The 24,821-nt window shown below is 29.4% G+C and overlaps 1 protein-coding gene across 1 annotated transcript in view; it reads left to right on the forward strand.

Moving 5' to 3' along the window:
* LOC111618015 (zinc finger protein 277-like) overlaps nucleotides 1-19,299 on the forward strand; it is a 54,045-nt gene extending 34,746 nt beyond the window's left edge. The window contains exons 10-15 of the mRNA XM_023359434.1: nucleotides 1,096-1,192; nucleotides 1,763-1,800; nucleotides 2,085-2,181; nucleotides 10,796-10,888; nucleotides 15,700-15,824; nucleotides 19,032-19,299. Of these exons, the coding sequence (XP_023215202.1) occupies nucleotides 1,096-1,192; nucleotides 1,763-1,800; nucleotides 2,085-2,181; nucleotides 10,796-10,888; nucleotides 15,700-15,824; nucleotides 19,032-19,197 (616 nt within the window). The 3' untranslated portion in view covers nucleotides 19,198-19,299. The remainder of the gene's footprint in view (nucleotides 1-1,095; nucleotides 1,193-1,762; nucleotides 1,801-2,084; nucleotides 2,182-10,795; nucleotides 10,889-15,699; nucleotides 15,825-19,031) is intronic.
* Nucleotides 19,300-24,821: the final 5,522 nt, after the last annotated feature.

Raw genomic sequence — 24,821 nt, forward strand, 5'->3', positions numbered from 1 at the left:
TAAATTTATAAATTTGAATTTAATAAATTAAAATCAAGTTTATAAATTTAGTTTAATAAAAAAATTAATTAGAAATTTAATTGATTAATTCAGATATATTCCATATGTACAGTACATAAAGATACAGATTGAAGAAACATTTGCAAATTTACTAGATTATTGATTTAATCTATTAATAATTTCCATTTTAAATCAGTATAAAATATGTAAAAGTTGATTTTTAATTAATTAATCTTGAAAATCTAAATTTTTCAATGATAAATAAATCATATGATTGATTTTAATCATTTTTTAAACTTTATTTAAAAAATACGGTAAAGTGAAAAAAATAATTTTGTGATCAAAAGATATTGTTAATCAAGTTATATTTAAGATTATTCTTATTTGAGTAAATTAAAATGTTATATGATTTAATATCCTGTGTTAAAAATTTATTTATGCATAAAATTTTTAGAAATTTATATTAATCACTTTTATTTAACTAGGCATTTTCTAGGAAAATGAAATTGAGCTCCACGGCATAAGTGTTTCTTTTTGGCTTCATACAAAAATGCAAATATATGCTTCTAATGTTCTCTCTAAAGCAGTTTAAAACCTGCAGATTCAGAGGATGTGCATGTCCAATGTCAAAACTGATAAAATGTCATGAAACATTTAAAACACCCATCCATGTGTGGCCTAGAACTCCAGCAACCAGTTAAAACACATACATGCATGACTTTCAGCCCCCACATATTAAATACCCATTGTAAAGATCAAAATAAAAATTGTAGAAATGTAAATTGACAGCAATCGGAAACTGGATTGACATGTAATGTGCAACTAGCTTATAGCCAATAGTCAGCCCATAGACTTTACATGGCAAACTTCAACCTTGAATATCTTGGCCCATACATTTGATTTCAAAATTTCAGCTTTGTCACGACTTCAACTATGCTGAGTTGCTTTAAACTTCAATCACAGGCAAAACACTTCTGACTTATGTGGAGCACTTTTAAATTTACAATAATAATTTTCACTTAAATGTATTTTGTAATATTATAAATATTATCTAATTGTCTTCAATTTTTTTCATATTTCTAAAATTTTTTAAAGAGAATGGAGAGATTGGGAAGAAGAGTCAACTCATGTAGTCTGTTTGTTTTGTGATTTTACTTCTTCAGATGTTGATGAACTAATGTTACATATGAATGTAAGTGTTATTTCTATTAATGCATTTTTTGATGAAAAACTTGAGTAGATGAAATATTTTTGCATTAATTATTTATTAAAATAAGCTATAGTATTATAATACTTAGTTATATAATTAGTATATTATTTATCTAAAAAATAAAAACAAAACAAAATATACATATATTAACTCCTTAAGGACATTGACATTTTTTATATAGATTTCAATTAAACGTAAAAAATACTNAATTTATTTATGCATAAAATTTTTAGAAATTTATATTAATCACTTTTATTTAACTAGGCATTTTCTAGGAAAATGAAATTGAGCTCCACGGCATAAGTTTTTCTTTTTGGCTTCATACAAAAATGCAAATATATGCTTCTAATGTTCTCTCTAAAGCAGTTTAAAACCTGCAGATTCAGAGGATGTGCATGTCCAATGTCAAAACTGATAAAATGTCATGAAACATTTAAAACACCCATCCATGTGTGGCCTAGAACTCCAGCAACCAGTTAAAACACATACATGCATGACTTTCAGCCCCCACATATTAAATACCCATTGTAAAGATCAAAATAAAAATTGTAGAAATGTAAATTGACAGCAATCGGAAACTGGATTGACATGTAATGTGCAACTAGCTTATAGCCAATAGTCAGCCCATAGACTTTACATGGCAAACTTCAACCTTGAATATCTTGGCCCATACATTTGATTTCAAAATTTCAGCTTTGTCACGACTTCAACTATGCTGAGTTGCTTTAAACTTCAATCACAGGCAAAACACTTCTGACTTATGTGGAGCACTTTTAAATTTACAATAATAATTTTCACTTAAATGTATTTTGTAATATTATAAATATTATCTAATTGTCTTCAATTTTTTTCATATTTCTAAAATTTTTTAAAGAGAATGGAGAGATTGGGAAGAAGAGTCAACTCATGTAGTCTGTTTGTTTTGTGATTTTACTTCTTCAGATGTTGATGAACTAATGTTACATATGAATGTAAGTGTTATTTCTATTAATGCATTTTTTGATGAAAAACTTGAGTAGATGAAATATTTTTGCATTAATTATTTATTAAAATAAGCTATAGTATTATAATACTTAGTTATATAATTAGTATATTATTTATCTAAAAAATAAAAACAAAACAAAATATACATATATTAATAAATGTAAATTTCAGAATGAATCTGATTTTTTCATTAAATCTCCAGTTGAAGATAGTGATGAGTTAGTAAAAACTTTTATTTTGTAGTTAATGAATACATATTAATATGTAATATTTTCTCAAAAGTATAAAATTCATATATTCAAATATTAGTTATTGATCATAAACTCCTTTTTTTCTAGTTTGTTTTTCTAATTTAAATTAAATCTAATTATTGATGAATTTTTCATAGTATAGCATTAATATAATATTATGAACAACAGTTAAGAGAATGTTTTTTATGCAAATTAAAGTGTATTTTTATCAGGCTAGCATTGTTTNAAAAAAAAAAAATTTCAAAAATGGCCTTAAGGACCTCATTTTATGTAACGTTATGTAACTTGCCCAAGATATCTCGGGTTATGGGCTTAAGGGGTTAATAAATGTAAATTTTATCCTAAGATTCAAAACTGAATATATTGAGTAAACAGTTTTTTGTTCAGAATTAAAAAAAAATATATAAAAAGTCTAAAATAGAAAAAATGCATTAATTCAATGAAAAAAATACAACCTTAGTTAATAAAAGCCTTTAATATTAATTTAAAGGATTTGAATTTTACATTCTTTTATTGTTTTAATTGTGCCAGAAATTACACAAGGTAGAGTCAAAAATAAACCAAATATTTCATATTTTCTAGCTGTAACTGTGATCCTGTGTGCATTTTAGCATTGTCTTAGACATGTCATAATTGTTCAATATATTTGGATGGATTAGAGTATAAAATGTTAAAAGTATTGATGTATACAAATGTGTACCATGAAATTCTGAAATGATGCATCATGAGCAGTCAATCAACTTTAAATTTTGTTTCCAACTTGAAAAAATTTTACTGAAACATTTAATCTGCTTATAGACATATGTGATAATGACATAAACATTTTAAAGAAGACTGAATCAACAGAGGATGATCTTCATTAAAGTAGGTCAGTTTCAGTAAAACATGAAGAAATGATTAATTAGAGATTCAGACTATGTACAAAAAATTATTTAATTTTTGAGTCTATCAATTCATCCTTTTTCACACATGCGAATCAAAGATAGCTCGTATCCACCACTAGAGGGCTTGAACCTGATACTGAAGGTATAAAACTTGGCAGTTGGTGAGAAGATTTACTTAATTTTAATGTAAAGGCGTCAGATACCTAAAATGAAAGGCTGACGTCTGATCGTTTTTAATTGTAAATTTTTACCTATTGTTATACGTTTTTTATGAAGTGATTTCTTCAAACCGATGTAAAAGGCTACTTCTGTGGTGTGTGAAAAAGGATGAATTGATAGACTCAAAAATTAAATAATTTTTTGTACATAGTCTGAATCTCTAATTAATAATTAGAAGAAAAATATCCTGAGCTCATCATGAAATTGTAAATGAAGAAATGATTTGCTTTGTTTTTAGTCTCTCTTAATCTCTTGGTATACAAGCAATCTAGCTCACATTTCAGGGATTTCATATGACTCTCTACACACCATTCTTCATAATGAGTTGAAGATGCATTGCAACTATTCTTACTTTGTTTTGAGAATGTTAAATTTAATGGATGAGCAACTTGAAAAACATCAGTGAAGAATTGATCAACACAGTTGAAAAAAAATCCAGATATCTTTAACAGATAATTACTAATGATGAATCCTAGTTTTCTTGTACAATCCACATAGTAAATGTATATCATTGACATGGAAATTAGTCTCTTCACTAAGGTAGAATAAATTTTGTTTAGACAGATCTAAGGGAAAGGAAAAGCCTGGTGCATTAGAGTTTGTTCCTGGAAATAGATCTGCTAACAGGAGTCTTAAACTGATATTCTTTGTTTGCATTCGTTGCAGACTCATATCTTCCCCAAATGAAAGTTTTATTGAAGAGCTACAGATTCAAATCAGCAGGAGGAATGAAAAGTGGCATAAACATTGGCAAAAATGTGTAGCTGCAAAAAGTGCTTATTTTGAAGATGTTCTCCATGAATTCCGTTATCATTAATATAATAAAAATTTGGTTTATTTTTGACTCTACCATATATATATTATTTATTATACAATATATTTGTTTGAAAAAATATTAAAAAAAATTTTTTGTACAGATATCCCTGTATAACATAATAGTTAGGTTCAAAATAACTATTTAAAACAATGGAGTCAGATCAATTATCCAATTTTTACTTAATTGTATTCTAGAAAAATACAATTAAGTAAGAATTGGATAATAGTTAGGTTTCAAAAAGTGCCATGTTATGCAAATCTGTACTATATAAAACAAAGGACTAGTACAAAACATAGGGTTGGGTTTCAAAAGTTAACAAAAATATACTATTTTTTTTGTAATTAAGACAAATGTGTTTGTTAAAGCAATCAATTGTTAATTTATTAACAATCACAATCAAAAGTGTTGCATGTTAATATAAATTTTTTTCTTCACTACTGAAGAAAAAATTAAATGATAACATACTTTTTTTCAGTGGTAACTTTTTGGCAAGATACTTACGTTACCTTGGCTATCTTGCTGATCTTAATCAAAACATTGTGATTTTTTCTACTTTTTCATAATATATGATTTTTCAATTGCTTTCATTTGACTAAGAGATCTTTATAAATTTAATCTTTGTATGTAGTAACTTTTTATTTGATTTATAAAAACAAAACACAGTGACAGTCTTTCGGTTTCACTAAAGCATTATCACCAAAGACAGTGACACTTAGTCTATATGAAAGCTAGAATAGGATGCTATGACAAGGAAGAAGAAAAATTATACAATAAGTTCTCATTAAAGAAAATGACCAAAAGGCACAAAACAACATTGAAAGTTTCAGTATTCTAAAATCCATGGACAAATATTAGACAACACGTGCTTACTTGAATAAAAAAATATTGAACGATGGTGCATTTAAAAATTGTGATGTTTTGTATGGGGATATTTTCAATTCTTGAACCATGTTGTAAGAACATCATATTATATGGGGGGATTTTCCCAATTCTCAAACTGTATTAAAGCAAAACCATGTTGTAGGAATGCCATATTGTATGAGGGATACCTGTATATGTCATTAAATCTAGATTAGAAGTAATAATTCTCAATTGAGATGAAAACTAGTGCAGTATTATTGTTCAAAATAATAATAATTCTAAAAAATTGTAAATTTTAAGAATAAACATGTTAAAATCACTCTTTTTTATCCAACTTCGAGAAAATTAAACACAGAGATGATCACAATTTGAAATTAATAATTATCTCTTACTTTATTCTCCATATGCATTTCACTTGTTAACCTCATCAGTGGATATTGTGCTTTATATTGCCAATACTTTTATGCTCTATCACTATATCCCAGCATGCATCTACACATACACCAGTGTTTAAATTAATAGTATTTACATAATTTTTGATGCAGTAATGTTTAATAATACGTCTTATTACAAGGTTTTCTATTTTATACAATATTTTAACATTATTTCAATCAATAATACAATTTGTAATACTACAATGCTGATGCCATGGAGATTCGGTTCATTTTAATTGACTTGCCACCTCGTGCTCCTTCAATCTCATTTCAAGTTTTCTTCCTGTTTCACCAATATAGTACTTCTTGGCTGTACATGTACACATCAATCTGTAAATGACTCTTGCCACCTCCAGAGGATTCTTCGAATATTTAACATTTTCTTTGTTAATCAAATAAATACTCTTACTTAGTCTATTTTGTTGTTCACCTACTAAATTGACAAAATATTTTTTCAAAAAGTTTTTGTATTTTTCATAAAGTTTTGTAATATATGGGATTTTAATATATAAATTATTTATTTTTTCATTTTTAACATTATATCTGTTAGTGGTATAAGAATTATACCATTTATATATAAGTTGTTGCGGATAATCATTCAATAAATATTTTTTAAAAAGATTTTTAGTTTCCACTTCAATATATTTCTGTAACGTGGGGGGCGCTTCTGTCTGCCGAAGCTGCTGGCGCATTTTTTTACTCACTTCAAATACAAGTAAAGAATGTATCCTGTTTAATAATTTTACGTTAAAATTTTATTTGTTTGGGCTGTGTGTTAACATTATAAGTTGTTGGAAAATTTATCAACATAATTAATATGCAATGCTCGCCAATTAAAAGAGGAAGACCACCACTTCAAAAGTCAAAATCAACTAGTAGAAAGGAAACTGCTTCGACCACTAATACCAGGTTAATTACTGATTACAATTTACACGTCGAAAGAACTTCTCCTGAACTATCTTCTGCAAACGTAGGTTTGAACCCTGAAACTACACTTCCAAGTTCTCAACTATCAGGTGAGCCATATGATTTTTTATCTTCTTCGCCAGGAAAAAATTCATCTGATATATCAAGTATAACACTATGGAATAAAATTTCTGAATTAATTAATGTTTCTAATACGAGAATATTAAGTCAAATGACTATTATCAAAGAAGATTTGGACCAGATTCGTAATAGTATCCAAGAAACTAAAGTCCAGAATCAAAAAATGAATAGCCAAATAATTAATCTTGAACAACAAATTGCTAATTTGAAAATAGAAAATGAAAGTATGCAATATCGAATGGACAATATGGTTAATGCGCAACATCGAAATAATATAATGTTATATAGATATCCCAGTAAAACTAATCCTACCAAGCTAGAAGTGTTTAATCTTATTAATGAATCATTAGAATTACATGAAGTTACAATGGATGATTTAATAGCGATTATTCCAATAACTAAATCACAGTATCCAACAATTAAATTAATTATTAAAAATACCCAAATAAGAGATTATATATATTCGAGTTTTATAAAAATGAAACAGCAAAACCTATCGAACGTATGGAAAGAAACTCAAATTTCACAGGATCTTATAAAAAGATCTAGATTAAGACGTAAACAATTAATTCCTTTTTTAAGCGAGTTAAGGAAAGCAGGTAAATATCCAAAACTCCGAGGTGATACTATACTGTTGGGCAATTATTCTTTGACGTATAGCTATGTGTTGGAGGGGCTGGTATACTTGGATTCTTTTACCCCGTATTTTACTTCTGAGAATACTCCGCAATGACATATGATCAATTTAAACACTCCTATTCAAGATTTACGTATTGTTGAGTCTCAATTATTAAGTCCCTTGCCTGCAGCACATAATAATAATGAAAGTTTATACCGGATATAAGAATTTAAGAATGAAAATTATTAAAGCATTACTTCAGTTTAAAAATTATCTACATCAACGGTATTCAGTCAATATCGTTAAGCCAAAAATTTGTATTTCAATCTATTAAAATCTAAGAAATCAAATTACTATAAAAAAATTCAACAAATAATCTTAGAAAATAAAAACAGTGAACTTTTAAAGTCTACGATTAAGAAATTATGATGTTTCAATTGTGATCAATCAATGCAAATAGATTCTTTTAAATGGATAACTTTATTAACAGATTTACAGGAATTAGTCTTCCTTATGCCAATATAAAAAAGTAGTTTTTCATCTTGTCTTGTGATTGTAATATCTAAATAATTAATTTCACAATTTTTCTCTTCTTCATAGGTGAATCAAATATTTTTATTCAAAGTGTTTGCATCAGTCTCAATGTTTTTAGCTGTGGTGATTTTTGAATTATACAAAATCAATATATCATCTACATACCTAGCATAAAAAGAAATACAGTAGAGTGTCGATTATCCGAAAGTCAATCATCCGAAAGAATTCCAGTCAGCAAATTTAAATTTTCGCCAGTGCTGTGGTGCTGCAATCTTTGGCTATGTCTTGGGCTACTCAAATATTTTACGTTTTTGATACTAAATTAACTTCTGAAGTATAATTTTTTATTGTTTATATATTTTTCAATATATTTATTTTGTTCGTACAAAATAAAAAAATAATTTTTAACGATACAATAGTCTTCGTTAGGCTTAACATCGATGAAAATTCAACGCGAAGCGACACGCAACAGAGAAAAATGTCCAGATGGGATAAATTAATATATTTTTTCATACATAATCGGTTATCCGAAACATCGATCTTCCGAACAACCCCAGTCCCCAATTGATTCGGATAATCGACGCTCTACTGTACCTTTATACTGGAAGATTTTTTTCATCTAATGATGTCATACATGGGATGTGGTTGGTCCAAAACTGCAAGTTTTGGACCAACCACAGATCCCATTGCTATCCCATCTTTTTGATGATAATATTCTGTGGAAATTGTAAAGTAATTACTTTTAAAGGTAAATTTTATAAAATCCATAATATAACTAGGTAAATTATATTTACGTAAACATTCTGTAATGAAAATCCCAGTTTATCGATGGATACATAAATTTTACATCCAAACTTGTAGATCTAAAGGATTTCTTGCTTTAACCATATAATAAATGTGAAATTAACTGATCTGTGTTTTTTATACTATATTTAGAGTCTGGTATGCACTGTAAATAATTTTTAATATAATTTTCTAAATTATACAATATAGAATATTTAAAATCCACTACGACTTAGTGTTGATAGTTGGCAGCGTTTATGGTCAGCGATTTTGTGTGTAAAATAAATAATTATTCAATTTTTTGCAATTTGTTTAATTTTTTTTTCTTTTTTTTTTATTTTGTTTTGTATATGCCGACCATTCGCTGCCATTTTTCTTTTTTATGTTTTTTTCTTAGAATATAAATATTGTTATTTTGGATATTGAAAGTAACCCTGTGTTATCTTTATTTTTCCCTTTCAGACTATTGTCACACTTTTTGTATTAATTTTTATAAGTTTGTAATTTTTATATAATAGCCCATATATACATGGTTTCCCTTGTACTAAATAAATAAAAAAATAAATAATAAAAATCCACTAACAATCTATAAACATTTCCCACTTTGTGGGTTTTAAGTCTAATATTATGTGAGGGATGAACAAACCCCCAATAAAGTGTTATTTTAAACTTTAATTATTGGGAAATTCTTAACTTCGAGCATTTTATCAAGTTAGGCTAAAAGCCATAAAAATTTATTTCCCACAGAGTTGGTTCCTTGTTGAGGAGGATCCAACTAGTCAGTGATATGTCACCCGGAACTTTCGATAAAGGGCGCACATTGGATGCCAGATCCTTAACAACAACCTCCTGACCTCATGGGAAAAACCCAAGAGGAATAACAAGAGAGAACGGAAAAAACACCCGAGGGCAGTCATCTTCCAAAGTCCTTCCACCAAAGTCGTCCTCAAGGAATAATACCGTGACCAAGAATCCAGAATTAAAACCGTGATGAAGATTGCCTCTTTAAGGATATCATCTTCACCTCCGTGCTCCTGTTAACGGACAAGACCCAGAACCATTTGATTGAACATTCCATCGGCAGTGTCATCTTACTACAGATCTTCGACTCAGAAGAAAGGTATTTATCAACCCGCGATTCGTTTGTAAACTCTTTCTCTCTCGAACGGCCTAGTATAATTAGGGAAACTTTAGGCATGCCCACTATCGAATATATCTTTCTTTGGTTCTTATTAAAATTGTTATTTGTTAGTTAATATGGAATCCAAGTGAGTCACTTCCTCGTCTCTCTCCTCACCTCTGCTCCGAAGCTCACCGCTTGTGTGACGTAAAGTCGCGATTTCCGAGTCCTGAGAGACTCAGTGGTGTCACATCCTGACATGGTGTCAATGAGACACCGACCCTACGGTCACAATTAAGTTGTGGAATACGTACATTATTAAAGTTCATTATCTTCTTATAATCTTGACTTGTAAACTCTTTTTTATATATTTTCATTAATTTGGTTAATCCCTTTTAAATTTCTTCTATTGGATCACTAGGTAAAAGCTCATATTCATCAGTAGATGCTATTTGTTTTTTCTTTAATTGTAATGTAAAGTGTGATATCCACTGATGAGGCTAACAAGTGAAATGCATATGGAGAATAAAGTAAGAGATAATTATTAATTTCAAATTGTGATCCATCTCTGTGTTTAATTTTCTTGAAATTGGATAAAAAAAGTGATTTTAACTCATTTACTCTTAAAATTTACGATTTTTTTAGAATTATTATTTTAATGTTTACAATAACCGATCCCATTGTTTTAATTTTTATTTTACAACTTAATCTATTTTATGCAGAATAATCAACTGAGGAATTTAAAAACTTATAGTAATCTTTGTTTTATAAAAATTTGATGTTTTAAAAATATAATGAAGTAATTTTATTTAGGTAATTTTCCAATTTAGTAATTATGACTAAATTCCGATAAAAAATAATAATAATAAATAAACATTAATTAATATAAAATATTCATTAGATACATATTCTAGAATTTGAAATATTTCTTCTCATTTCTTTTATATTTTGTATTAATATTTTTATATTTATAAAGCTACATAAAGTTTATTCTTTTCAGTTTAACGAACATTATATAATTATTTATTTTAGGAAAACCACAAATTTGATTTTGATGAAATAAAAACAAAATTCACATTAAATTTTTATGAACAAGTGAAGCTAATCAATTACATTAGAAAACAGGTTTGTATTTTACTATATTAATAAATTATTTTATAAATATAACATTTTTGCAGTTTATTATTATTATAAACTTTAAGTAGCAATAAAAAAATAGAGTTTATTACTGTTTTTTTTATTATCCATTAGTATGGCCAGATAGAAACTCAAATTGCCAAAGCTTACAGGACAAAAAACAAAATAATAGTAATAATCCAAATATATAAAATTACTTGTCCTGACTGACTGATTAATTCATTATTGCCCAGAGCAAACCGCTGAACCTAGAGGTGAAATTTTGTACACAGTTAGGGTACATCATGAAAACGCACACTAAGAAGGGATTTTTTTAAAATTCCCCCGCGGTGGGGAGAGGGAAAGGATTAAGGCTTAACCTGAAGAATGGCTTCTACTGTACTATTTTAGATGCAATTTTTTTTGTTTTTAACTATGTTTAGTCTTCATTGAGTAGTTAGGTGTATTAAATTGATAACATTTCAGACATTGTTATAAATATTTTTATATATTGTGATTTTTTAACCAAATGTTCGAACTGTTTTAAATTCAAATTTGTTATTGCATATTGGTTTGATTATAGAACGATTGTAAATGTTCTATAAATTGATCAAATTGAAAACAGTTTGTTTGATTCTCAGCAATTCTCATCATTCTCAGCAGTAGGTGTTATATAACAATTATTATGGTTGTTAAAATACTGAATATAAATGGGGTTTGCTTGCAAAATCCATGCAGTCGAAGTCGTGGGTAACAGCTAGTAATTTTATAAATTTGCTTTCAGTTTTCTTACTTAAAAAAAAAATGAAAATATAATTTTAACTATGATATGGAGTGTTTGAAGAATTGATCAGTGTGATGCAATGGAAATTAAATAGTGTATATGTGGTAAAATGTTAAAGGTTTTAATGTTTTTACCACATCTGCATTATTTAGTCTCCAGTCAAAGAGAACATTGTTTTATTGGCAACTGGATCTGTATGCCATTTAGATAGATCTTGGGATCTTTATTTTCAATAAATTGCATATGATTTTTTTCAGCAGAATACAAAAATCTGTATATTGATATCTATGAGCCCGTTATGAATTAAGATGAAATAGTTGCAAAACTAAAATTTTAGTTTTACAACATAAAAACATAATATATTAGTGAGAAATTTTCTTATAGACTAGCTTACTAAATTGATCCGAATAGCTTTTGCATTGTGTACCCTTACTTTTGGAATATGAGTTGAGATACTAATTAACATGATTCATCTAGGTAAAAGTCTTGAGATTTATACTATTTTATTCTGATTGGTATCCTCCATTATTGCTGGATAGTGAGCTAGATAATGTCAAATGATTCTACTCTAGACCTGGCCAACCCAAATTGTTTTGTGGGCCACTTTGATCACGCATAACATTACAGTGGGCCACAATTTAGGCAAACATGCTTTTAAAAAAGTAAAACAAATACAAAATGAATAAGATTTTATTGTTATACCAAGAATTTGTACTCGCACTTGTGCATTATAACAATGACACGTGCAAATTTTCATTTATTTAATTGTTTTGGTATACACATAACGGAAAACAAAAGTTTTAATAGATATATAATATCACTTAGCGGGCCACACAATTTAACATGATGGGCCACATGCAGGCCATGGATTGGCCAGGCTTGCTCTAGACTGTGTTTACAGAAATCTAACACAATATGGACTAAATTCACATTTGTACAGATGAATCTAAATGTGATAATTACAGTAGACCCACCCCTATAACACTGTTGACAATTCCATGTTGTATGAGTCACTTAGATTTTACAAATACGTGTGCCGGGCTGTGAACGGCTAACGTTATAGGGGGACTACTGTACATTGAAATAGATTCATGTAGTAGCCATGATCTACTGCAGTAAAACTGTTGTCAGTCAAGTATCTCCATTGGCTTCGATCTTTACTATTGAGAAGCATATTATTCATTTAGCTTTAAGACATGTGGAAGACAGGTTCTGTTGTAAAATTATTCTGGTTCACTGATTACACTTCAGACTTTGACCTCATGGAAAAATAATTTGTATTCTGTTTACTCAAAAATTCATAAGATTCTTTCCCACCTTTCTAATGAATCTCCATAAAAGCTTTCCATGCTATTTTGTATTAGGGAGAATAGTTGGTTAATATAGCTGCTAAGTCAGCCCTTGCTTCTTTTCAAATGCAATGACCATAAACCAATCATTAAGGAAAAGCTAACAGAATTTTGGTAGAACTCACAGAATGAAAAGAACCACAATAAATTATATGAAAACACTGTCACAATGCTGGGCTGCAATTTTTAATTTTAAAATATATGCTCTCCACCTCAAATTAGTAGAGTTCTTGCCTCTGTACATCATACTTTTCCTGATGATAACAGAATCATGCCAGTCATCTATCTAATACCTTTCAGGAAACTTTTTAAATTGAAATAACGACTTCTAGTGCAAATCAGAAGTTCGTATATAGTTAATCAGGGCCTCCTGCCCTAAGCTTTCCATATCTGGTCTTGACCTTCATCTATCTAACTCTGTTCTCAAGATTAAGATTAAAGAAGAGAGATGGGCAGATGACAATGGGAATTTATAAGTCTACAGTTTTTTTCAAATTGCAGCCCAATCAAACAAATTATAGAAAATTGGACAACAATTAAGGTATCTGAATAAAGATCAGAAGCCAAATTACTAGATTAAGGATTGGACCAATTCACTTGATCCATCAATACCTTTAGAAAAGTAAAGATTGACAATTATGGTAATAACATTAATTGTATACTGTAAGCTTAAAACATATCCTGACAAATATTTGCTTAATACTGAATGAGTATAACATTTCAAAAGTACTGGAGATTTGTCTATTATATTGGGCCAGAAGCCAAAATTAGTTATGACTTTCAAAAGTTAACTCCCATAACAATTTTATTCTTATCTAAAAGTATGGAATAAAATAACTATCCTATTGTTTTGTTTTCATATTATAAAATATACAGATTACCATTTGTTATACTTATTTGTTCTGTTTTTTTTCCTGGTTCAGCACAACTTCTGTAACTTTTGTCAAAAAAATTATATCAACCAACCTGGACACATGAAGCATCTTTGTTTCTGCTCTATTGATACTAATATCAAATATTATATCTGTCAAAGAATAGTTAAAAAATAATAAAAAAAATACCCAAGCAAGATAGTTTGCATGCTCTTTAGTGTACTAACACAATATGAATTTGCTATAGTAACATAAAAGAAAACAACAAATGTGCATCAGATTTTCTTTGAGAAAATTGTTTATATAATAGATTTTAAGTACAATTTCAATTATAATCTTCAAGCAATTGAAAAATATGACTTTATCTTAATTTTGTTTTTGTTTTGCTGATGTGGCATTAGGTAAAGATATAACTGCAAGTCATATAATATCTTGTATATTTTCTTTTAGTTCTTAAAGTCTTTTCAAAAATCAAGGAAAACTGACTTCTCACAATTTCTTGGCCAAACTTTTTCTGTTGTGTCATCAGAGTTTAAAGCAATGTGTAAAAACGATTGAATTTTTTCATAGTCCTTACAAGTCCTTGAAACAGAGAAAAGTCCAGGGATGGCAAAAATTCCTTCAAGGGTCATGAAAAGTCCTGGAATTTTAATCTGGGACAAAATGTATATAATTTTGATGTTCCACATGTGTTTGCCTTGTGTCTTCATTGTTGGTGACAGACAGACAATTTTTTCTGGGCAGTTTTTTATAGATAAATCATTATAAATAAATCATATCAATAATCGACAAACTTTGCTCTATATCATTCTTTAAATTAAGATAAAGTCAAACTACCTGACAAATAACAAGCAAGCTAAGCAGTGACTTTCTTATCATCTCCAACAATAATATGTAAGAATGAATTAGACAGTTTTTAAATTATTTTTTAAAATACTTTTAAACATAACTAAATTTTTGAATGCCTAATAGCAACAATTCAGCTGCTCAACTCTTATTAAAGTGTGATGTTTATAACTACTATAACTAAGCCAATCCTATCCAAATTTTGGTATCCAAATTAGTGTAAATTTCATACAGTAAACAGTATTAGGCATAACAAGTTCTCCCATAGTTTACTGATGGTTTTTATCATGCAGGTGTGTACAAGTTGCAGATTTTTTTCAATTCTGGGAGTTGGTGGCTCTGCATTTGCATTTAAAGATTTCCTTATTTTTCAATTCCAAAAGTTGGCAGGTGTTCCTAATAATTTTCTCAAAAACTTACAAGTTTCATAAACTTATTGCATCAAAGTAAGTTCTTGAGAAAATTATTTGGAATATGATCAGACCTGCTAACTTCCAGAATAAACAAATAAAATTCAGTTATTTACTTCCAAGTTCTCCTATTGTACAATATTTGTTAATTGCAATTGAACATTTTATACAGTACAATCTGTGAACAGCAAAATTTATATATATTGGAATAAACAGATAAAATCTAATTCAACTTTCTGCAAGTGATTTTGTAGGTACTAGAAAAGTCTTTGGTTTTGTTTTGGAAAACTTGTAAAAATCAAGTTTATTAGCTTTTCTGAAATTTTATGATGCCAAGTGGTAGTATTTTTTTAAAAAGAATTTAGATTTTTTTTACAAAGGATACTAATTTCTCACTCTAATATACCAAAAGCTTACTGGAAAAGTTAGTGTAAAAAGTCACACTTTATTTGCATAAAGATGACATACCCAGTGATTACCGAATTATCATCATAATGCATATTAAAAAAAGAAATAGAATCTATTAAGAAATTTCATTCAGATATTTTTCTATTAATAGATGCATCAACAAAATTGTTTTATATGCAATAAAAATTTCACTTCAAGAAAGGAATTGAATCACCATATGATTGAAACAGGACATATATCATCTATTCCATCCAAAGAAGTTTGGGATCAGCCAAAGTAAGCTATTTTATTATTATGTTATAGAAATGTTAGTAATTGTTAAATAAATTAATTTTAATACAAGTAAATATCATAATTGTTTTTTTGATTGTGATTTAATTGAATAGCATTTAAACCACAATCAGACTTTCCTCATATAAACTATAATTTGCTAAACCATGCTTTACTAACACTATAATTTTCACAATAATAATAGCAAATTATAGTTATTATTATTAACACTAAACCATACTTTCATTCATATAAACTACAATTTGATAAATATTTGTCATTGTTTCTGAATTTTTCTTTTGACTGTATTATATAATAATTCTAAATACTTGTCAGTACATAGGCATGCTGGTATATTTTTGTAATGACAAACAAATTTCTACTAAATTTCAACTATGTTCTAATTCAATATGAGTAATCAGGAACTATTGTGATAAAGAAATACAGGATGATTCACTCAGGACTGAACATTTATTCTATGGAATATTTCTGTATAAAATGAAAAAGTGCAATCAATAGGATGACTATCATGCCAAAATATTGTATAATAAAATAAAGACACTGAGTTCAGCGTTACATGTATACATTTTTTATCGCAAGCACTTTCGACAAACTTATAGTCGTCATCCTCAGGTGAATAGAGAGATTTACCAAAAAATTAAACAGAAATAATCTGATGTAGAATAGAATGCATAAAATATAAGTTGAAACTTTGTCAAAGCCGTTAAGTACACGAAGCAAATATTCAAATATAATTCGAAAACTGAACAAGCAGTTAGCTCCATGAGGTGCGAGCTGGCGCTTGCGCAGACCAGGCTTACACTATATGCACACTGGAGAGTGCTAATAAACGCTTGTATAGCGTGACCCATACACTGGGCATATCAAGTGTAGGGGTGTTGCAAGTGTCCAAGGTGGTAGTAAGGAGAGATTCCCATATGAAAATGATTTTTTGATCCTTGCAGCTCTTGAGCATAACTGCTTGGGATCATAGCGGGTTGTAACCATGCTCAAGTACCTTTTTTTGCGAGCTCAGTGGTGTGCCTACCCCTCATAACATCGTCTTGGTGCTCATCAAGGCGGCTGGCAAGCATTCTAGTAGTAGCCCCGATATATCTTGCATTTACTCCCATTGCATGATTTTCCAAAGGTACAGCATAGACCCCTGACTTCTCAAGAGTGGAAAATTTCTCTCTATCGTTACAAATAAGTTTGCGTAAGCTTGGAAGTGGGGCTAGTGGTAGTACAAGATTGTGCTGCTTAAAGATTCTGCAGATGCATATAGAGAGGGGTCCAAGGTATGGCAACAATGTTTGTTTGTACCTTCGAAAACTCCCTCTTGCTGCATAACGTAGTGCTTCGAAATAGTGCTTTCTTTACCCTATTGAGCACATGCGTAAATTTTGCATGTGAAAAGCCAGCAGTGCGTACCGCCAAACTGATGATGTCTAACTCGATGTTTACCAGCTCTTGCATAGAGGATAGTAAGCAAGCCCTTCTGACAAGGGAGGCAATGGCAGTATTAATGTATCAAGAAGGCTGAAAGGCCTCTGCTGGTATAATGTGTGGAGCTGTGCGAGATTTGTGATGGACCGAGAATTGTGGTCCTTCTGAAGATTTACGTGTATGCAGGTCTAAGAACGTTATTGCTGCATCGGTTTCTTTCTCCCAAGTGAAATTGACGGAAGGATATATACTTGAGAGTTGTTGCATAAAGATGAGGAACGTCTCATCTGTATCTTCCCATGCTATGAGGATGTCGTCAACATAATGCAAATACAGCCTCGGTAACAGCTTGCGCCTTCTTTGGAGGTGAAGAAGAAGGATGTTTGCAGTCGTTGCTTGCTGTTTTATGGTGGTACAGTCATGTTCAGATGCTTGATGATGGCTTTCAGAAAGTTGTCACCATGTATGTCACCATGTTGGTCTAGCTTTCAGTTCCAAGTACCAGTCGACTCCCCTTTAACACTGTTGATTATTCCGTTTTATATGAATTCCATGTTGTATGAGTCACTTAGATTTTACAAATACGTGATCAGTTCACAGCCCAGCACATGTATTTGTAAAATTTAAGTGACTCATACAACATGGAATTCATATAAAACAGAATTATCAACAGTGTTATAGGGGGGTTGACTGTATACATCAACACTTTTGGAATCCAATGAACACAAGGCCTTACTGTCATTTGTATGTTATTAAGGTCTAAATGTATGTGCCTTATTGGTTGTAATCATCTTTAGGAAATAGAATTATTTGCAATTGCAGTAACATTGTTCTAGTCTTCCTTGACAATGTTATGATTAACATGACTGCAGCCAATGTTTGTTGAAAGTATCTCTTTATGTAATCTTCCATACTTTCCCTTCCTTCACAGAATGATTTATGCCAAAAAACACCCCTATGCAATTGTTTCATCTCAAAGCCTGCCATAACAGTGTACATTTCTGATCCTGATTTCCCTAAATGTGCACAAAATTTAATTGCATAGCATTATTCTAATAATGTTCACATTTCAAATGAGTGAATAACTTTCTTAATCATACAAAACATGGTAACCAAGGAAGGACAAATACTGGAGAGATCAAAAAAAATAAACAAGGACTTCATTAGTCTTAGCATTTTATTGATAAAGAGGCTAATCAAAAAGTAATAAATATAATATTAACATCTTTTACATAATAACAACTGAAGGCTTGATAAAAAAAAAATCAAATACTTTTTGCCTTCTCCATTGTGACCACCTTTTTCTTTTTTTGTAATCTCAAGAATAAAAGCATTTATTGAAAATTATGAACAAGGTATGATCAGATCTGCCAACTTGTAAAACTAAAAAAATCATGAAATCCCTACACACACAAATAAATCACAATGTGAAATGTGCACAAATATGATGCATCACAATACAGGCAGAGCAGTTTCATAGAATAGTGAAAATTTTCCAATGTTGGACTTTGCCATAGTTTTATCCAGATATATCTGGATAAAACTATAGATCGCATTTGGATTTTAAAATGAGTTTCTAGTGTGAGTATTGCAACTGAAACATTGTCATATAGTTTATTTTAGATTTTAATACAAAAATGCTGCTTAGTACACATGGATGTTTTTTTTTTTTTTTTGTAATATTTTTAATGCATGTGATTTTTCAACTTTGTTGCATCAAGATAAATTTTCCATGAAATTTGACAAACATAATATTTTGTATTGCAGGTATTACTTCCCAACATACGAGAATGATAATTTGTTATGCTGTTTGGATGATGGTGAGAATTTCCAATGTCAGAGTTTGGAACCACCTGTTTTACCTGAAGAATTAGAAAAGCCTATTAGTTCTATTTTATTAGATGAAAACGTTCGGAAACTTTTGATTCAATAACTAAAAATAGTTTTGAATTACAACTTGTACAAATATATTATCATCATTGAAGCAGTTATTTTGTTAAGTATAAATAAACAAACAAAATCTAGTAAACATAAATAAAATTATTTTCATAATGAGAATTTCACATCAAAGGTTATCATTATACTCTTCTTGATGCAGTGTGTACAACTTTTCCTTTTTAATTTTATAATGACAAGAATATCTTTCTTTTGGATTTTGGTTTTAATTAGAAATAAAAGTATCAAAAATTAAATAAAAGTATCAAAGTATCAAAAATTAGAAATAAAAGTATCAAAATTTGTTTCATAGCTTAGAATCCAATAACAAATGTGTCAAATTTTTCCATAATTTTGTCATGAGTTTTATATTTTGTATGTAGAGTATCCATTAAAGAAGCATACTTCTGTACACACCTAATTTTGTTTTTACACAATAATTGGTTCTGGAAATTATGTGTGAAAAAATATATTGTGTATATGGAAAATTAGAAAATTGATTATGGACCTAAAAATGGATGAAATAAGCCATATGAAAAATCTTGTTAAAATTTGATAGAATTTTTTTTTACATGTTATTTCATATACATTCTGTAATTCATTATGTGCAAACATAAATTTCATTTGAAAAACACAAATTAATGAACATACATTACATATTCTATCCAATTTTTGAATTATACATAAGACAGGCATTTAATGTCAGAAAGTGAGAGCAAATAAAATGTTTGTGCATGATTGCAATATCACTGCTATCACTAAAAATGCTTTGGTTATCGTGTTCTTCGTTCACAGGTGACTTTTTTCTGTGAACTACTGGCTGATGTTAGTGGTTTTATGAACAAATATTAAGACTACATTAATGATTTCAGATCACATTGAAACTTTAAAGTTTGTTCCTCATTAGGATCATACTTGACAAAATGATTACCCAATTTGTTAGCTACATCAAGACCGCCTTTAATTAAATTTGCATTTAAAACTGGATCCTCATCTTCATTATCACTCTGCTGTTTAAGCTTTATTAAATTTTTTTATCAACAGCAACATCTTACTGTACACCTTTTTTTAAAAAAACCTAACATCAAAATGGAAACAAAACAAAACCAACATTTGTGGACCTCAGACACTTCTGTGAAACCATTGGATTAGTCCATTTTTTGTGTGCAAATTTTTTTATAATTAAATCGTTAATTCATATAAAACCTTTCGTATATTTCATTAAAACAACTCTGTTTAAAAAATAATAATTTTCTTTTTACATGTGTTAAATCAAAATCATTTAAAAAAGTTTATATAAAAACAATTAGGTGTATAGGGGTTGTGTGTCAGCAGATACCATGTAAAATGAAATCTTCATAAATTCATGCTCCATTCCATATAGTTATTGCCTAGATGTATATAAAAGACAAGAAGCTTCAAGAAAATCAAGTTAAATTAAGTATTTAAGAAATACAATTATTAAATTATACACTTTATCGTACAAGAGTGTATTTTCCAGTGTGGACAAATTATGATAATCATATAATTTGATAAATTAAGGACAAAACTAAAATGTTTTAAAGTTCTTTAAAGTAAAGAGTTAGCAAGAAATAAGTTTCCCACTTCAGAGCTCTGGAGTGCATTATACTACTTGAAATGAGAAAATTTAGACTACAGATAATTCAAATGATGCACTTGACATTTCTTAAATAAAAAAAATAGTACAAAAATTCGTCGATAGGTGGCACTGGAGCACACAAATATTGAATATGAAGCACTAAAACTGCTCAATAGGTCTTCCTCCATTTTGAACAAAACCATACTAAGACAGCATTTCACAGATGCACAGGTAATCGGCCATTATTTTCCTACAGCATGGCCTCCTTGCTCGCTGGATATCATCCCTTGCAGCTTTTGGTTATGGAGTTTCCTGAAGAACAACAATGACTACCGTAGAAGACCTGCATCTGTGCTAGATCTGAATGACAGCGTTCAGCACCAAGTTCTGGATATTCCGGCAGACTCACTCCATTCAGCTGTGGAAAATATGGTTTTGTGATTAGAGCACATTGTTCAAAATGGAGGAGGACATATTGAGCAGTTTTAATGCTACATATTCAACATTTATATGTGCATGCATATTCACTATTTCTGTGTGCCCTAGCACCACCTATTGACAGATTTTTGTACTGTTTTTTTATTTAAGAAATGTCAAGCACATCATTTGGATTATCTGTAGTTCAAATTTTGTCTCATTTTGAGCAGTAGAATGCATTCCATAGAGCTCTGAAGTGGGACTTGTATACCTTTAGACCTCAACACTTATCTAGCTATGCTTTCTGGTCTTGACTTCTAAAGTTCATCTAGTTACAAAGAAAGATGTAATCTTATTATATTTTGTATTGCAGGTATTACTTTTAAGCACAGTTCAGCTGCTTATGCATAAAACTAAGAAACAGTATAAAACCCATTATGTTGTACACATTTTTTCGTGTTTTTTTCTTCAGGTTTGCATTAGAACCTATTTTTTCATTTTTTTCCTAAAAAAAGTAGACAATAGAAAATGATGGAGCAAAAGTAATGGTAATTTATAGTAATGCATTCTCTGGCTACTTTTAATATTCAGAATTATCTGTGCATCCAAGGGTTAACCTAATCATCTGCCATTCACAAAAATGTTTCACAAGGTATTGATATAAAGTATGTAGATTCAATACTATTGTGCTTAAAAGATGATAAAACTTTATTTCATGAAATTTTTCTTTACAGTTAATTCTTTTAGTATGATATAATTATAGATTCTTTATATAAATAAATTTTATTATTTTACATTGCATTAATCTGATATACAAAGTATGGCACATCAATAAATATGCTTTAGACTAGTGTTTCTCAATTGCAGAAAAATATTTGACCACTGACATGGCTGCAGTTGATTATCAGCAACATTTAAATTGTAATCTAGAGTTACTGTACATACTTTGTTATATACTGTAACTCTAGAAAAGCATAATACAAGTGTAATAAATAAGCATAATTCATAGTCGCATATAATTACTGATCCACATAAAATTATCCATAATTTTACCAGTCTACAATGAGAAAAAGGTTGAGAACCTTTTTTAGACTCTCAATTTATAAAGGCTGAATTAATGAATATGACATATAGGAATAATTTTTTCAGAAAATATTTAGATGTTGAGTTTAGTTAATAATTGTTATCTTTTTTTTTTTGCTGCAAAAATCTTTAATTATAATGATGTATTTTTTGCAACTTAATATAACAGTTAAAAAATTGTACAAGACTGTGTTTCACTTCATAAACTGAGAATATTGACTGTTTATGCTAATAGAATCAAACTTGGTTAATTCAATTTTTACAAATTCCCCTTGAGTTTCTTATTACATGTATTGTTAAAATTGCCTGTTTAATTCAATTTTTCTTTCTTCTAATTTTTAGATAATTCAAAGCTGAAGCATCCTTATATTTTAAAAATTACTAGAGTTTCCCTTTGCTGAATATGTTTCCATGAAAAGTAGAAAGGATGACTGCATGCAGGGATCCTTTCTACTTTTGTGTCATATTTTGCAGTTTACTGATAAGCTATATAAAGTACAATGAAAGCGGGAATGAGAGAGAAATAGAAAGTAATAGGTGACCCACTGTTGTGAAACACACACTGTGTTTGAAATTTCCAATGCATCATATTATGTGCTAGTGATTCATCTCTAATTGTTTAGTGTAGTACAGTACATACTGTAGGCCTATTGTTCTATTCATTTACTGTACAGTATTTTGGATAGTGGTGTACTGTAGTTTAGTTCATTTTTTACTGTACTGTATCATGTGCAAGCATCATCAGATAATTAGAGTTATCAGAGTTATAGAATTATCATACGATAATTCTATAACTCTGGAGAGAAAAAGGAGTGAAAAGGAAATGTGATATTGTCAAAGTATATGGCATATCTTCTAGCACTATCAACTTTCCTAAAGAATAAAACTAAAATCATAGACTGTCAGAATAAACAAAATGGTGCCAGCAGAAAACTTACGAGGGGAGCTGAGTATTCTGAAATTGACAAATGTTTTAAAGTGGTTTCAACAATTACAAGAACATAATGTACCTTTAAGTGACCCACTGATATGCACCAAAGTGGAAGAGTTTGCGAACAAAATAGAAATTACTGATTTTAAAGCAAGATTTGGTTAGTTTGATGATTTTAAAGCTAGAAATAATTTAACATTTATTGATAGAAATATTTCTGGTGAAAGTGCATTGGTAGATAAAGAAAAGGGAGATGAAAGGTTTAATGGATTGCCAAAACTTCTTGCTGATTATGAACCAAAACAGGTTTTTTTTTCAAGTGTAAGCCAGGCAAAATGGTCCTCTTTAAAATTAGGTGATGCAGTGGTGCCAAAAACAGCAAAGAAAAAATAACATGAGCAGCTCTGAAAAACTACAAATGTTAATGATTTGAAAATCTGCAAAACCAAGATGTTTAAATCTATGAGTAGTTTACCTATACAGTACAAATCCAACAAAAAGGCTTGGATGACTAAACTGTTTCAAAAAGGCTTGGATGACTAAACTGTTTCAAAAATGCTTGTAGCATTGGATAAAAAACATTTTACAGTGCCAATAGGAAAGTTTTAATATTTATCAATAATTGCACTGTCCATCATAACATTCTTTAGCTGAAATACATTAAAATTGCATGTTTTCCATTTAATATGACTTCCATTGTGCAACCAATGGATCAAGGTGTCATTCAAAATATCAAATATTTGTATCATCAAGTGGGTTTGGAAAATCTCTGAAAACATAGATTCCAATACACAAATGAAAACTGATCTCCTTGAAGTAGCTTAAATGATAAGTGAAGCATGGTAACAAATCACACCACAGATGATCACTAATTATTTTTGTAAAGCAGGTTTTAGTCAATCAAGAAAGTGACTGAAATCATTCAAGAAGAACCTATAGTGATGTCAGTTCCAGAATGGTGGGTTAATATAGCAGCTGACATCACTTATGACTCCTACATAAATGTTTACAATAAAGTTGCAATTTGTGGACAACTTACAGACACAGAAATTGTTGAAGAATGAGGAATAGTTATGGAATCTTCTGATAAAGATGAAAATGAACCTATTTATGCAAAACACATCCCTATGCCAACAACTGTAGAAGCTGTGGACATGCTAGAAAAAGTATGATGATTTGTAGAAGCTTAAACAAATATTATGGATCACACCTTTCTTTCTCTGGGTTTTATAAAAAAAAACCCTGAGAATGGAAGATGAGATCCATAATATTTATATCATGTAAAAACAAGCAAAAAGAAACAAATAAAAGTTAAATTTTTTTCAAATAAAATACAGTATTGCAATTGTGTTTTCTTTTGTTTGTTTTCTTTACAATCATAGAATGACTAAACATCAACAATAATAATTCAAACCAAAAGTGAATCACTGGAAAAAGCAAAAAGAAAGTGAACAACACATCATACATGATATTGTTTCTGGTAAATTTTATCATTTTAAGAATTGCTCAGAGTTTGGAACTGTGAAACTTTTAAGCGAGCAGAAAAATTTTGCCACCAATCACTTCGCAGGGATCACTCTGGAAAATTTTA

Source organism: Centruroides sculpturatus, unplaced genomic scaffold (assembly GCF_000671375.1).
Source record: "Centruroides sculpturatus isolate CEXI.00-Female unplaced genomic scaffold, Cexi_2.0 scaffold36, whole genome shotgun sequence".
Taxonomy (NCBI): domain Eukaryota; kingdom Metazoa; phylum Arthropoda; class Arachnida; order Scorpiones; family Buthidae; genus Centruroides; species Centruroides sculpturatus.